This window comes from Syngnathus typhle, linkage group LG3 (genome assembly GCF_033458585.1).
Source record: "Syngnathus typhle isolate RoL2023-S1 ecotype Sweden linkage group LG3, RoL_Styp_1.0, whole genome shotgun sequence".
NCBI classification, from domain to species: domain Eukaryota; kingdom Metazoa; phylum Chordata; class Actinopteri; order Syngnathiformes; family Syngnathidae; genus Syngnathus; species Syngnathus typhle.
The window spans coordinates 19,248,624-19,264,337 of record NC_083740.1 but is presented as its reverse complement, the minus strand read 5'-3'; the positions used below and the strand labels follow the sequence as shown (position 1 = coordinate 19,264,337).

At 39.3% G+C, this 15,714-nt stretch overlaps 1 protein-coding gene across 8 annotated transcripts in view; it reads right to left on the bottom strand.

Annotated features, from left to right (window-relative positions):
- sh3pxd2aa (SH3 and PX domains 2Aa) overlaps positions 1-15,714 on the bottom strand; it is a 78,285-nt gene that overhangs the window by 22,343 nt on the left and 40,228 nt on the right. For 5 of the 8 annotated variants that reach the window (XM_061274084.1, XM_061274087.1, XM_061274085.1 and 2 more), the window contains 2 exons: positions 8,885-8,910; positions 4,687-4,731 (listed from right to left, as the gene is read on the bottom strand). In XM_061274084.1, coding sequence (XP_061130068.1) covers positions 4,687-4,731; positions 8,885-8,910 — 71 coding nt within the window. Of the gene's footprint in view, positions 1-830; positions 1,163-4,686; positions 4,732-8,884; positions 8,911-15,714 lie in introns of those variants that run through there. The other 3 variants (XM_061274088.1, XM_061274089.1, XM_061274093.1) reach the window with 2 other exon arrangements.

Below are 15,714 nucleotides of genomic sequence, written 5' to 3'. Positions count from 1 at the left end.
ACTGCAGGAGAAGGAGACATGAAAAGAATCTGGATATGAGTTTATGGGAAACAAAACAAACACTTTTTTTTGTTTCAGTTTTAGACTTTTATTCCTTCTCTCTGATTTTTAACCTCTTCACTGGAAATGAACAGCATGTATATATATAATGCGTGTAAGCCACTCAAATGTGTCAATGAGGGGTCAAATAAATTTTCGGAAAACAACATTCAGATCGATGAGCTGTTTTTTTTAAGCAACATTGTTTTGTGACAGTTACCGTAATATTCGGACTATAAGTCGCACCAGCCATAAAATGCCCAAAAAAGTGAAAAAAAACATATAGAAGTCGCTCCGGAGTATAAGTCGCATTTTGGGGGGCAGGCTAAACGTATGCTAACGTGACATAAACACAAACTCAGAGCTGAAAACGGCCCTGACGTAAAATCCAGAGTTATTAAAAAAACTAATACATAAATAACACGTTAATAAAACCATCTGCGTCACTCCAATTCATTAAATCCATCAATCGTACTTTGTCAACAATGCGTGCGCGCCGCTGACGGCTTTTGCACTTCAAAATATTCCACAGGCCCATATAACGATGTATAAACTATATATCAAATAACTATAATATAAGCAATAATGTTATCAAACTATCTGTGCACTCTAAATCATTAAATCCATCGATCAAATTCCTCGTCCTTTGTCAACAACGCCGCGCATGCGCCCTGACGTCAGCCTCGTCGTTATTCCACAGATCTACTATATAACTATATTGTAGCGTTAACAAAGTTCAAGGAAAGACGTGGGTTTGGTAAACGGCTCTTTATTTAACAAAACAAACTTACAGGCGTGTGGCGGCGTGGACTTCCAGCCACGGAAGTGGAAGAGTGCTCCATAGAATAGGACAGGGCGTGCGTAAAAGCCAAGACCGAGCCCCATCCACCGTCCCCGGAGAGCCACCCGGCCCCCGACTTCAATCCACGGAAGTGAAAGAGAGCTCCGTCGAGTCAATCTTTGTGCTTTATGTAAACAACCGCGGCGCTGCTGACGCACACGCAAGTGTAGACTTGTTCAAAATATCAAATGAGCATTACGAGTTACTAAAATGCCCAGCCCGCTATAATGTGAAATATGAGAAACATAGTGAAAATGAGATTTAGTTTCATTTGTCTGTCTTTCTTGAAGAATCTTTATTTATGCACCGAAACCGGAATTACATCACAGACTGTGCTTGCGATAGGTCGGGCCTGGGCAAATCACATCCATCCACAACATAGCCTCTGACCTGCCCTCGAAGAACATGAAGTCGAAATAAAAGTGGTGTAGTTGACTCATAAATATTAACCTGTTTAACTTTTGTTTTTCATCCTTCTTATGACACGCTTTGTTTAGCGTTATTATTCGACATGCTTTGCTTTTATGTTGGTGGATTTCCAGTGGTTAAGGACGTGCCGAGTCATTAGCGGTGGCACGACTGTTGAAAAGGGGCAAAAGAGATCATGTGTCAGATTGGAAGTGACGTTTTCATTGCTGCTGTACAATGTTAGGGACCTTACGGATTATACCGACTATATAGACGTCAGCACGTGGCTGGGCTGAGGATTGATTGATTGATTGATTGATTGATTGAAACTTTATTGACCCAAGGTATTTGCTTGATTCTATGGACGTATGATATATTATGATCATTTGTTTGCTTGTAAAAGTAGGCATTTACGTTTGTAATTATTTTTTTGCAGCGCTTATGAAGTTTCCATGACAAATAAACAAGACATCTAAGAAATAAAATCTGTGCGGAACATCAGTATGCTTCACCGTTGTCTGGCTGGGTTTGTTACAAGTGGTGGTTTTATTCTTATATGCATCAAGCAAGCCAAAGGTTTGGTTGCAGACCTGGTGTAATTTTCGCCATATGTAGTTACTTTTTCGACACCTCGAGCGACTATTTTTCACAAAAGACTCATGACAACCCCAACAGTGGTCCTTATTTTAGCAATGTTCTTATTTCCTATATGGTAAAAGGTAAATGGACAAAGGTTTTACCCTGATAATATGCATATTAAAGTTAAAAAGTTAAAGTTAAAGTCCCAATGATCGTCACACACACATCTGGGTGTGGTGAAATTTGTCCTCTGCATTTAACCCATCCCTGTGTGATTTTGATCCATCCCCTGGGGGAGAGGGGAGCAGTGAGCAGCAGCGGTGCCGCGCTCGGGAATCATTTGGTGATCTAACCCCCCAATTCCAACCCTTAATGCTGAGTGCCAAGCAGGGAGGCAATGGGTCCCATTGTTATAGTCTTTGGTATGACCCGGCCGGGGTTTGAACCCACAGCCTTCCAGTCTCAGGGCGGACCTGGTTAACAGACTGTGCTTAATTGACTGTATTATAATTCATCATTGTGTCATAATATATTGTCAACAATACTATAGTACCACTTTTTGCCTGCTTACCCTCAAAAAGTGGGAAAAAAGTATAGAGCTTGGGAGCTTAAGATCAGGGGATGCTTTGAGAATAATTGTCAATTTCTGTCTATGTGAAGCCCTTTGAGACTGCTTGTGATTTAGGGCTATACAAATAAACTTGACTTGACTTGACTAGAGGGGATTATTTTGTGAATGTTGATTAAATATGTAGTTTTGATGATGAATTTTGACTGCTAACAACTTTGTTTCAAAATTGTATTTCTTTATGTGTATGTATGTATGTATGTATGTATGTATGTATGTATGTATGTATGTATGTATGTATGTATGTGCGTATATATATATATATATATATATATATATATATATATATATATACACACACACACACACACACATTCAATGTAATATCAGTTTCATAAAATAAGACAATTTAATGATTATGTTAAAGAAATAAATTCATATTAAACACAGTTGAATTTAGCATGTTGAGGCTGGTCCACTGGTGCAGCCAAAACCACCTGGAGCTGAACCCGCTCAAGACCGTGGAGATGACAGAGGACTTCAGAAGAGACCTTTCACCACTTCCACCCCTCACTATCCACAGTAATACTGTTTTCTCCACAGACAACTTCAAGTTCCTGGGATCCACAATCTCTCGGGAGCTGAAATGGACCAGCCACATAGACTCTGTCCGGAAGAAGGCCCAGCAGAGGCAGTACTTTCTGAGACAGCACAGGAAGTTCAACCTGCCACAAAGGCTGAAGACCTTCTATACTGCCATCATTCAGTCTATCCTCTGCACCTCCATCACTGTCTGGTTTGGATCGGCCACCAAACAAGACAAGCACAGACTGCAACGGACGATAAGGACCACAGAAAAGATAATCGGGACCAACCTCCCATCTATCCAGGACTTGTACTTGTCCAGGACCAGGAAACATGCAATTAACATCTCTACAGACCCTTCTCACCCAGGTCGTAGTCTGTTTGAACTACTCCCCTCCGGACGGCGTTACAGAGCGCTGTATGCCAAAACCAGACACAGCTTCTTCCCCCAGGCTGTCGCTCTGATGAACTCACATCACTCGTAGAGTCTCAGAGACATTACTGTCCAATAACATCCTGCTCTCAATGCTTTACCTTTGGATTGTCCGTATTATGTGTACTATTTGTCCTCTCTGCATCCATTGCAGCCTAGTCATCCTGGAAGAGGGATTCTCCTATCTGTGGTATCTTCACAAGGTTTCTCATTTCCGCTAGTAAGAATTTTTAAGTTTTTCTTTGCCCTCCTGGGAGTTTAAGACCAGGGGATGTTTGAGAATATTTGTCATTTTTCACATGTCCTGAGTGTTGTTAGGCACCTAAATGTTGAACAGAGGCTGTACCAAAGTCAAATGCCTTGTTTAGCACGCTCAAACTTGGCAGTAAAAAAAGGTTGATTGATTGATTGATTGATTGATTATTAACGTTTCTTATGCGGCCCTTTTGATAAATTAATTGCCCACCCTTGTAGATGAATGTGTTTGCTGGAGTCGCTAACACACTTGGAGGACTTGCATGTTTAATTTGACTAGATGGGTGAAAGGAAAGGCTGATGACAGTGCACATAAATTGGATGCCTTGAAAAGGCTGAAATGTGAATGAAAAAAATAAAATAAAAAGAAGTGGGAAGCAGCCGGCAGGGCACACTCACAAACACAGCCGAGCATGCGTTCAGCAGTCAGTACGTCCACATGCGTATATCAGTGGAGGTACCCCCATATTTCAGTTTTTATTAGACTTCGCTCCTTGACCCATTTTGAAGGTGCCCAGGTTAATTAATTAAATCCTTTGATGTGGAAGTATCCCCACTTTCACATTGCTTAGTAGTGGGGCTTTTCCAGTTGGTGGTTAGTAGCTGAATAGGTCACCATCAATGCTTTTTTTTTTGCCACTTGTGTACTTAAAGATTGTAGTCCTAAGCCTCATGCAGCATGAACTGAATCAGCATCCAAAAATAAGTAACTAGAAATGCATCCTTAGCCATGGCCTTGTTGGCACGTCCCCTCTATTATGTATTTGTAATAGTATTCAACATCCAAGAAAAATCCTGAGGTAGAAACTGGAGAAATGCTGCTCCACTTTCATGCAAGAAAAGAATCGAAGTATGTTCGGATCACATTTACAATCGTATGATACACAAAAATTTGGCAATGTTTTGCAATAACATGGGTATTAAATGCTCACTTGTGTCATGCAAACGTACTGATTTGACAGAGACACACAAAGCTACCTGACGCCTCTTTCCTTGGGCTGTCGGTAATGCCGTACATCCATACTGCAGATGTAAAAGAGAATGGAAAAAAAGCAGAGAAAGATTATTCAGTCTGACAGAAAGAAGATGGCCATAGAATGGTAAAGCACAAGTTAGGCATACCTTGTAAACAAAAAGAGGGGTGGGGTCCCGACACTCACTGCTTTAAATTAACTGAATGCATCTGAGAGCACATCAAGATACTGTACATAAATATGCAAAAGACTGCCATTGTAACCAAAACGCATTCCTAGCCATTGCTCGGGCTCTAATTATACAATTTTCATCGTCTCTTTTTCTTCTGTGTCTCTGGATGGACCTCAGTCAAGCTGAGATGGGCGTTAGCCACGAGTGAAATAATGACCCCTTATTCTCTCTCCACTGCCTAATAGCCCTCATACAGGAAATCAAATGCTATTCTTGAAAGAAGACAAAGACAGATGACAAAATATTTGGGGTGCCACTTTGGTACAGATATCTAAAAGTTTAAACTTAAGCCAAAACGAATCATCTTCGTATCAAGTGGGTGATATAGTGATGTGGCTTTAATTCCCCCCACCCACCACAAACAACAACAATAAAACAAGCACACAAAAATACCATATTCTACAACTGCACTGGGTAAGTGGGTAACCAATAAAATGACAAATGATTCCAAAAAATATAAAAAAATAATCAATGATATACGTTCACTTCAATTACCTTTCAGTAAAACTAAATACAATGTTTTAGTGTAATACTAACCAATAACTCAAATTAATTATTTTCCCAAAAAGCCAACCTAAAGGTTCAGTAGTTTGCAAGCAAATTTTGGGAGAAAAAAACTCCTCCTGATTTTCAACAACGCCTCCACAATGAGCAGACATGGTGGTCACAAGTGCCCTACATATCGGCAACTAACCAATCAGGGAAAACAGAACATGGACACATTTGGAGCAAATATGACATATTTAACTTTTTTTTTCCAGAACAATGCAAAAACGCCTTGTGCAAAATAACTGTGAATCTGTTACACACACAAACCCAGTTCTTGTAGCTTGTTAAGCACAACTCTGGTAAAGGCCTACGATGCTTTGCAGGAATATTCTATGATATTTGCTATAATCACTACAGTCGCCCTTGTTCGTAAAGAGTGTAAGGATCTTGGCGTCGCCACTGATCATTTAAGTGACCAAGGAGGGAACTATAAAAGCTCGTTTTTGATCAGACGCAATGATCTTTCCAAACATCTGCAACTACCCGTGGTGCCCCATCTTATCGCAGTTAGCTCTGAGTTTACAATTCATAAGTGCTGATCTCCTGTTTTTGTCGCCACTAAAACAGTGGCACTGGAGTGCCCTCTCCAGATTCAGGCCCAGTCGCCAGGACGCACCTCTTGGCCTTTCTGGCAGGTTTAGACAGATCGCTGTCTGTGCAGCTGCAGGACTTGCTGGAGGGTGTCGCAATTCTCAACTAGGTGCTCCATTCCTGATTTTCTTCACAAACAACATACAGCAGTGAATCCTCTCCCACAATAGAGAAGTACTATGTTGTAAAGACATAATCTCCACCAAGCAACACCATATGTGTCCTTAAAGTGACATTGTGTAAAAACGTTTGAGTTTTCAATCCCATTTAGTGGTGAACTAATAGAATGCAATGACTTAAGTGAGAAGCATGTGCATTTTGAAACATGGAAACTACAGTGTCTCAAAGAGATGACTTCTAGTAGTTCCTCAAGTGATGAAGAAAGTGCATTGCATTTGTTACACATGCTGTAGTCATTGATTCAGCAAATTTATGATCAGGTGATTTGACTCCTTCAGGTATCCGTAGCAGAAAGATGGTGAAACATGTCAGGTGAGGCGCAACCTATGTAATATAAGGAGTGATTACTGCACCTACGAGGATATTAAAAAAACGATGTTGATGTAATAAAAATTAGTTTTTACATATTCCTATCAAAATAAAAAAATAGTTAGTTTAATAGTTTGCTTCGTGTGCGCGCCGTTTGATTGACAGCTCCGGCGCGCTCCTTTAAGTTTGCCTTGCCGTTACGTAGCGGCACGGCGACTAACGGTCGCCAGCAAATGTATTTTGTTGTCTCGATGACTTATGTTTGGTGTGTTGCCGAGAGTATTTCATTTATGGTTATTTAGTATAGCGGAATCGCTACGCGCAGTTAGTTATGTAATGTGTGCCATCTACAAGTGTTGTGTGACGTCATAAACTGCAGATGTAATCATTTTCTGTATAAAAACTAAATTTGGTGTTCAAAAATCTTTTTTCAGATTTGAGTCTTGAAAAAGAAGAGGTCGTCTTATAATCAGGGTCATTTTATATTCGGGCCATTACGGTAACTTGTGGCAACAAAGCCTGCATCTTAAATATAGTATCATCAACTGCGTACATTTGTAGCTGCAATTTTGTATTGTGTGTAAAATCCAACATAAATTATGTTTTATGGACAGGCAATTGTTCTATGCAATGGCATAACCACATAACCTGGTCGTAACTTGGTCATTAGCATTAAAGGCTAAACAGACGTGTGTGCACGCACACACACACGCACACGCACGCACGCACAATTTTTTCACCTAAATACAAGCATCGATACATCCGACAGTTAATTTTATATACCGCTTTTCTTCTTCAAAGTCATGGTGAGCAGGAGCCTATACCAGCTGGCTGGTGGAAAGGTAGACTAGACTACGGACTGATGCCAGTCAATCACAGGGCAAATACAAAGAGACAGACAAGCATTTTTAGCTTAAAGGACATCAATGGTGATGAACACAGCAGCAGACCTGATTTGCTGCCAGTCAAAGCAGCTCTTATCATTCCCTCGCACTCCCTTTATATCAGACTGGATGTCTTGCATGAACACATCTCTGTGCGGGAAAGGACACAGCGTTTTGTATGTGACAGGGGCATTCTCACTGACTACACTGACATTTGAAACATTTAGAATACAGTATCCCATTTACATGCCTGAGTGAGTCACTGACACGCTGAAATATCCCTATTGAAACAGCAACACACACGGACATCATGATGCAAACAGACGTCATTTCCGTTTGTTACTTTCCACCGTCAATAAAACACATCATATTCATATCACTCACCGCAGGAAAAAAGCAGTCTGTTTCGCCCTCGCTCCAAATGACGTACGGACTTATACACACACTGTCTATATACATACGCTGCATAATTTTCAGCATAGAGACAGAAAATAATGTGAAAATACTATGGAGGAATCAATGTATTTAAATTAGGGTTGCTACAGTGACGATAACACCCATACAAGTATTCCTGCACTACAAAGACTAAGATTCCTTGCAGACAGAGCAGGAGCATAAACACAACACAAGCTAATGCCCCATTCAAAGGGCGTAAGGGGGATCACGTTCACATAACACAATATTTGAGTTAGAAATGGGGTAATCCGGCAGCCTTATTTGGAATGTGAAAAACCCGAATCCCGGCATATTCGGGTTCCTGCGTGTGTTTTAAAAACCTGAATACTGCCATTATTCTGGTTTTAAAAGGGTTATTGTTGGCATATAAACATAGTCATTATTATAGAAAATTTAAGACAACAGATTGACCTGTTGTAAAGTGTTGGCGACCTAAATGTCATATATGAATGTTTGCTCACCTCATCTATCTTAACCCCCCCCCCCAGTTCTCTAAAACGTAGTGTGCCCCCTTCCAATTTTCAACTAAAATTGGAGTATTTTTGACCCAACCCTTATAAGGGTGTACATGAAATGTTGTGAACAAATAATTGGGATATTGAACAACACACGTTTTAGAGGATCTCATCAGTGATAGGGAAATCACACACAGTATAATAGTGTTGAAGGTCAAGTCAACTTTGCTGATGAAATCAACATTGTGACATCTGAATATGACCAGGAACACTTCAGTCAGTCCCTATCCTGGGCTATTACACATAGTACCTATCAGTCCAAAACAAAAAGAAAAAGAAAAACAAATCCAGTGTCTCACTGTGATATAAATTATAAAGATAAGCAATAAGTTCCAATGACATCTTAGATAAGACAGAGCAAATTGAGGTGTGGTTCATTAAATATAATGATCTTCCATCTTAACAATTTAATCCGAAGAAAGTTTTAGAAAGAGCTAACAGAAGCTGCATATGGAAAAGCATTGTGAAAGAAAACTGGTGACTTACCCGACTTGCGCTTGGAGCCGTAGTCCCTGAAGGAGAAGCAACACAAAAGCGACATGGTTAGTGGCAGGAGATGGCACTTGGTCAACAACAATACATGCTGTCATTTGATTCTGACATCCTTATAAACAATAATTACTGGTCACTGAGTTTGCATGAAGTTTCCTGCATGTGTTCATGAAAAAGACCAGGGGATGGAGAGAGGGAGTGACTACTCGCCTGGGACTCTCTCTTTGCAACATAATAAGTCATGTGACACCAAAGAAGCTCCACCAGCTTCTTCCTATATTCTTTCTGTCACTGCTCTTTCCAGAAGACAACCTCTCTGCACATTACAAACAAGGATTCAAAATGCCTTGCCTAATGGGATTACAGCACATGGATAAGCTAAAGAGGCAAATGTGTGGCTTTTACTTTGCTAAGGCTGCCTGCCTCTTGCTTTGTCAGTGGTAACTTTTGGACTCAGGCTGCATAATTGAGTTAAGAGATGGAGGAAGCAAGGTTTTATTTATAGAAGCAAAGACCCTGCAATTTTTCCATTTTCATTCCCCATTAACTCAGTGTACATTTCCTCTTTCTAAGTATCCTCCAAAGGCCAATCGTAACACTCATCACACCTGAAATGAACCCACCCCACTGTAGTACAGTTGAATTTGTGAAACTGAAAAGGATTCCTAATACATGACAAAAGAAAGCTCCTGACTCATATTATACCAACCTCAAACTAGACTCAAATGAAATTTTAGTGTATTTTAGAAGAAGCATATTTTAAGTTGGGGTTATATCATGTATTAGATGGATTAAATACATCTAAGTACAGTAAAGAGTAAATTGTGTGTACTATACATATTTACAGTATGTATAGGACATCACTGGGAGGACTTGCAAAGTGCATATGTTTAAAAATACCAGTAGAAAATTATTAAATAATATTTGGGGGGGGGGGGGGGGGAACTGCACACATCTTATGACTCTAATTATTTTTTTAATTATTATTAGAGCTTGGTTTATAACCTAAATCTATAAATTGGAGATTACCAAAGCTGTTTATTTTGGACTATTCCTGCCCAGGCTCCCTACATCGCCATCTGCCTTCATCCATCACCCTATGATTTGCTGTATCTGTCCACTGCAGAAGAATTGACGCTTTGTAGTGACATCTCCTCCCATCCCTGTGTGCTAGCAACAAGAATATGCTTCATTGTCAGAAAAGTGGGACAAATAAGGATCGGTGGCATGACCCCTTGTGCCTCATCCCCTCCATCTCAAGCCACATTGGACATGTGACCTCAAAGAGATGGGTAAGACAGCATGTTTATAAAATGCAACTACCTCGATGTATCACATGGCAACATACCGTTTTTTTCTATGTATAATGCGCCCCCATGTATAATACGCACCCTAAAAATGGCATGTCGATGCTGGAAAAAAACCTGTACCCATGTATAATACGCACCCATATTTTGACTCCTACTTAAGTCCGTAAACGTAAAATTATTTCAGAAAAAAGATCATCTTTGGGAACAACCGGATGTTATTCTGCCGGTCAGTCTCACTGCGCATGCGCTAGCAAACTCGATAGCGAAGAAATGTTTCGGATTTGTGTAGGGTACATTGTGACAGCAAACGAGCAGGTGATCGAGCAAGCGTCTGATACGAGAGCATTGTGTTCGTATGGAGCGTGTTTGAAGTGAACAGCATAGAAGAAAGCGCATCTGTAATGGCGGCCTCCGTATCATAAAAAAATATAATAAATTATTTTTTTTTTGTTTGTATTTTTTTGTTTTTTGTACCCATGTATAATGCGCTATAAATTAGTTAAATTTTGTGCATTATACATGGAAAAAAAACATAACATAAACAAATCGTATGAAGACTTTACTCTTAAAATAGTAAAATTTTCTTCATTGTATTTTTCCACTGTTGCTGTTACTGGTTTGCTTGCCTGCCTTCTGTGCTGGCAGCGTGGCAACAGTACCCACCGAGTGACAAAGTGACAGTGAATGGTTGGTTGTCTCAAAAGGTGCCCTTTGATTGTTTGGTGACCAATTCAGTGTTGACCACCCTCCACCTCAACTCAGTCAGCTCCTCAAACAGCATATAGAATATTGATTGATAGATTTTAAAGTCAAAGTCAGCTTTATTGTCAATCTCTCCACATGTCACAACACACAAAGAGACCGAAATTACGTTTTTCTCTATCCCACGGTGACGAGACAGATGGGTGAAGTAAATTTTTTGAATGGTTCTTTAGTCATGCTGTTTTCACATGCTTTAAATTTTATATTAAGGTAGGCATATTTATGTTATGTTGTTTAGCGCTGAAACCAAATATCTTAATAATAAATTAATCTACTGTTTAATCATTGACTCTGATTAACAAAAAGCATTTTTAAATTTCCACCCCCTTTTTCAAAAACAGACCAAATTAACATATTGAGGGTGCAGAAAATGCATCAACATAACTAATTATGATTTGGTTATTGGTTTGGTCCATAACACAAGAGAAAATAGGCAATCAATGCTTTCCAAAGTACAAAGTAAAAACAAATGTTTTATCTTGATTCAATGCAAAGTTAATCAGCATGATTTCATGGAGGATTACAAAATCTTATATTTACAGTTGAGAAGCTAAACTTGTGAGCATTTGGACAATTGGAAATTGAAAATAATGATTTAAATGATGAATCAATTATTAAAATTCTCAAATTGACAACCGATCAGCTGTCAAACAGTTGCACCAATACAAGTCATTATTTCAAGTATTCTGGAAGTTAGAATAAGATAAATCACAAGTGGAATACCTCATAAATATGAATACAGTGATCCCTCGCTACTTTGTGTTTCGTTTATCGCGGCTTCACTACAACGCAGATTTTTTTTCCAAATTAAAAAAGACATTTAAAAGTCAAAATAAAACTTCTAAATTGAGGAAACATTTGTCTAACCTTTAGGACAATGTAGTATTGCTCCAAATGTTCATTTACATTCCTTTAGGAGTCCGTTTTCGCGTGTTAGCAGGATCGCAAATTAGCATCTTTCTGCTAACTTGTTAGCCTGCCCAGTACTTCTTGTTGGAGACCGTACTTCGCGGATTTCACTTATCGAGGGACTACTGTATAACAATATAATATTAGGTTGTAAATGTTTAGGGACACTCAAAATAAAACATTTTGTATGCTACATTAGAAACTACGTATGTTGATTGGAATAATGAGAAATTAGATAAATAACCCGTATTCAAACATGCCTTCTGAGGGGCACCTTGGCAGCACTCCCAAAACCAACTGGCACCTCTCCAGCCACCAATTATACTTGTATACACTACTCACTAAAAATATTGGAACGGGTGAGCCAATTCTTTTTCAGACACGGGTTTAAAAAATACAAACATGATATCCTCTAAGCAGGTGTTTTCAATCTTTATTGAGACCAGGTACATGTTTTTCTTATCATTATTAAAAATGTACAGCACAACACTGAACGAAAACCTTCTGCCAGCTAGTGGAGGAGTATTTAATTGTTGCGTGTCACTGTAGGTCGTTGGAGTAGATACACGTCCAGATTCCTGATTTCAGAATTAGTGAACTTGCATAACTTTCAGGAGCACAATTGATTTTGTTTCTCATGGTCCACTAATGTGCCACAGCCCATCTGACAGGAATCCCTGCTCAGAGATTTACCATGTACCATTGATCCTACACTCGCCATTTTTTTGCATCCAACAACTCAACTCAGCATGTTGCCAATTATGAGAAAAACTGCCACTTGAATCGTACTCTATTGTTTCACCCCCACTTCCTGAAGTAGATGAAGAGGTTGTGTGAAGAGCTTTGGTCACTGCAGTATTGGCAACAGAGGCTGATGCACACCACCACAAATAAAACATCAGTATTCCTCACAAACCTATTCTTCAAACTACGGTAAGCATATCTGTCTTCACTTAATCAACAGGACGACAAACGTGCTTACTGCCTATGCTTACTGTCTGCTGTATGCACGCTGGCTCAGTTTTGCTCCTCTTATTTATTGGGTTATTTGTTTATTATTTATTCATCACTCATTTTATTTATTTGTTATTTATTATTTATTGTTTGTGCCTTCTTGTTTTTATTTTGTGTCGTCTACTTGTTAGTCTATCATGTACTGTGTCTCGTCAACGTGGGATAGAGGAAACGGAATTTCGGTTTCTTTGTGTGTCTTGACATAAAGGGATTGACAATAAAGCTGACTTTGACTTTGACTTTTTGACTTTGACAACCTTTTTCATAGTCTCCTTTAACGAGTCAGAAACATGACCTATAACACAAGGTCATGATTTTGGCAAACAACCTGATAATCTTACAGCATCTCCCTCCCAGAGACACCAAGCAAGGTCAGATCCTTATTGTTATTCATGGGGAAGCTAGCGGGCACAATGAATGATGATCATCTGTATCAAACAGTTCACCAACATTTGTGGGCCAGTGACAACTGCCTTTCTATGTGCATATTAATGGTTCCATTTGTCGACATTATGGTTTGTAGATAATGCTTTCTAGGCAGACAGCCTACCAGCGGCCCAGAACGTGAGTGAGCTCAAATCACAAGATTATAGAAAAGATACGATAAAAAAGAAAGCCACTTTTCAACTAAGACGAAAAGTTGATATACAAGGTTTGGGGTATTCAAAACAATGCTATCCACTTGAAATAGATTTCTTATATGAAATTATTTTCACTTGTCAATCACTTCACTGGTTCTTTTATCTTAAACAAGATATCTTGTTTGAGATAAAAGAACCAGTGAAGTGAAATCCAACAAGAGTTCAAAATAGAAATATTTGAAAGGCTTATGTATGTGAGCAGACACAAAAAGTTATTTGAGAATTTTAGTTTACTTTATGACACACTAATAATGAGCTTCTTTTCTTACACAACAAACACTCCATAAACTAACAAACTTGCTGTAAATCTAAACTAACTGCATTTAAAAACCACAAGTCAAAATAAAAGAAAACCAGATTGTTTTTAAAATCCCAAATTATTTAACCTTGACACACATACAATAAAGCTTGATAATGTCCATAGGTGTGATTATGAGTGTGAAAGGTTGTATGTTAGTGTGTGCCCTGCGATTAACTGGCGACCAGTTCGGAGTGTACCCCGCCCAAAGTCTAAGAAAGGCTCCAGCGTACCCGCAACACTTGAGGACAGGCTAAACAGCTTAGATAATGGATGGATGATTCTTTCAAACAGGGCATTCATCTTGAAAGTGATTGCAGTGAAGTTTGACTCATTTTCTGTCATGGTTTTAGTTTATTTGGTTTTGATTTGGATACGTTTACTTGTGTTTCTTGTGTTCAATGTCATGTTTTTCTTGTGTTCCTCATCTTCAATGGCTCGCTCGTATTTGGTTCCATCTGTTCTTGTTCGCCCGGACCCCTTGTGTCTTCCAATCAGCTGTTTGTATTTAGTTCCCTCCTTTCTGTTCAGTCTTTTTTGTGTCACTGTCATCTGTTCTCTGTGCTGTGAGTTATGCTGTGCTTTGTGCTGTCACGTCCAAGTTTGTTTTGCTAGTTATTTTGATGCTTGGAGTTTTAACCTTCTGTTTCTTTAGTTTTTTCCTTGTAGTTATCTTTGACTAGCTCAGTGGCCTTGTGGTATGAACATCCGCCCTGAGACTGGGAGGTTGTGGGTTCGATCCCCAGCCGGGTCATACCAAAAGACTATAAAATGGAACCCGGTGCCTCCCTGCTTAACACATTAAGGATTGGGGATGCTGTGAGGAGCTGCGCCCCGCAGTCATTATTAGCAATGTATAGCTTCTACTATGGAAGCTCGTCTGAGAACGACCTAACTAACCTAAGCTTGCATAGTCCTCAAACCTTTACCTTGCTGCCACAGTTAAAATCCCATTTTGCCCAAGTGGTGAATGATTTCAAATTGGCTACTCCCTAATTCCGTTTTTTTTTCTCAAATCCTTTCACGCCATGAAAATTTAATTTGATATTATTTGTATGGCTTCTTAAATATCAGTGAATGAGTGTATTGTTGAGGTCAGTATGTTCTTGTCAGAAAAATACCCCTAAATTCAGAAGCTACGCTTCCATTTGACCTCTATGCCCAAGTCTCACATCTGAACAATAGAAATAATTTTTCAAGTGGGTGCACAGTTGTTGTTGAGGTCCCCTCCTTCCGAGGGAATCCTCGATACGCTACTCTATTTGCTCCTCATCAAACCTCCTCAAGCCAGCAATAAAGTGGACACATTTCATCAGCTAAAACACTCTATAACAACTTGGTTCCGCCCGGTTCTTCTCCTCTTGGCAGGTTTATTTTGGTGCCATAACGTTTGTATTTAATTACAATAGGTTTGATGGTGTTCCTCGGAATTATGTAAAGATTCGGGATTTTTGTTTTGTTTTAAACCCAATCCTGACTACTCAACAACTTCTGTCTTTGACTTGTTTGGAGAGTTCCTTGGGGTCTTCATGGCTGTGCTTGGTTAGTAGTTCCTCTTTTGCTTTGGGGCTGTAGCCTCTGAAGCCTTTCAGAAAAGATGGGTATTAAGGCCAGAGCGATTAATCGGCCATCCGATTAAATTGTCAGAACATGGCCCTTCAAACATTGACCACAGACTGATTTGTTTACCTTTGTGTTTTAAACATTTACAATTGGGCCCTAGTATGTATAAACTGAAAGATCATGTAACTAAGAATGCATACATATAAACTCCATTCCATTTCACAAATTATGTGAGTTGTTCATAGGTAACTTGTTGAAACAAAGTGTTTCAGGGTTTTAATGATAAAAGGGTGAATGATGAATCACATGCCATTTGTTTTTAATTTC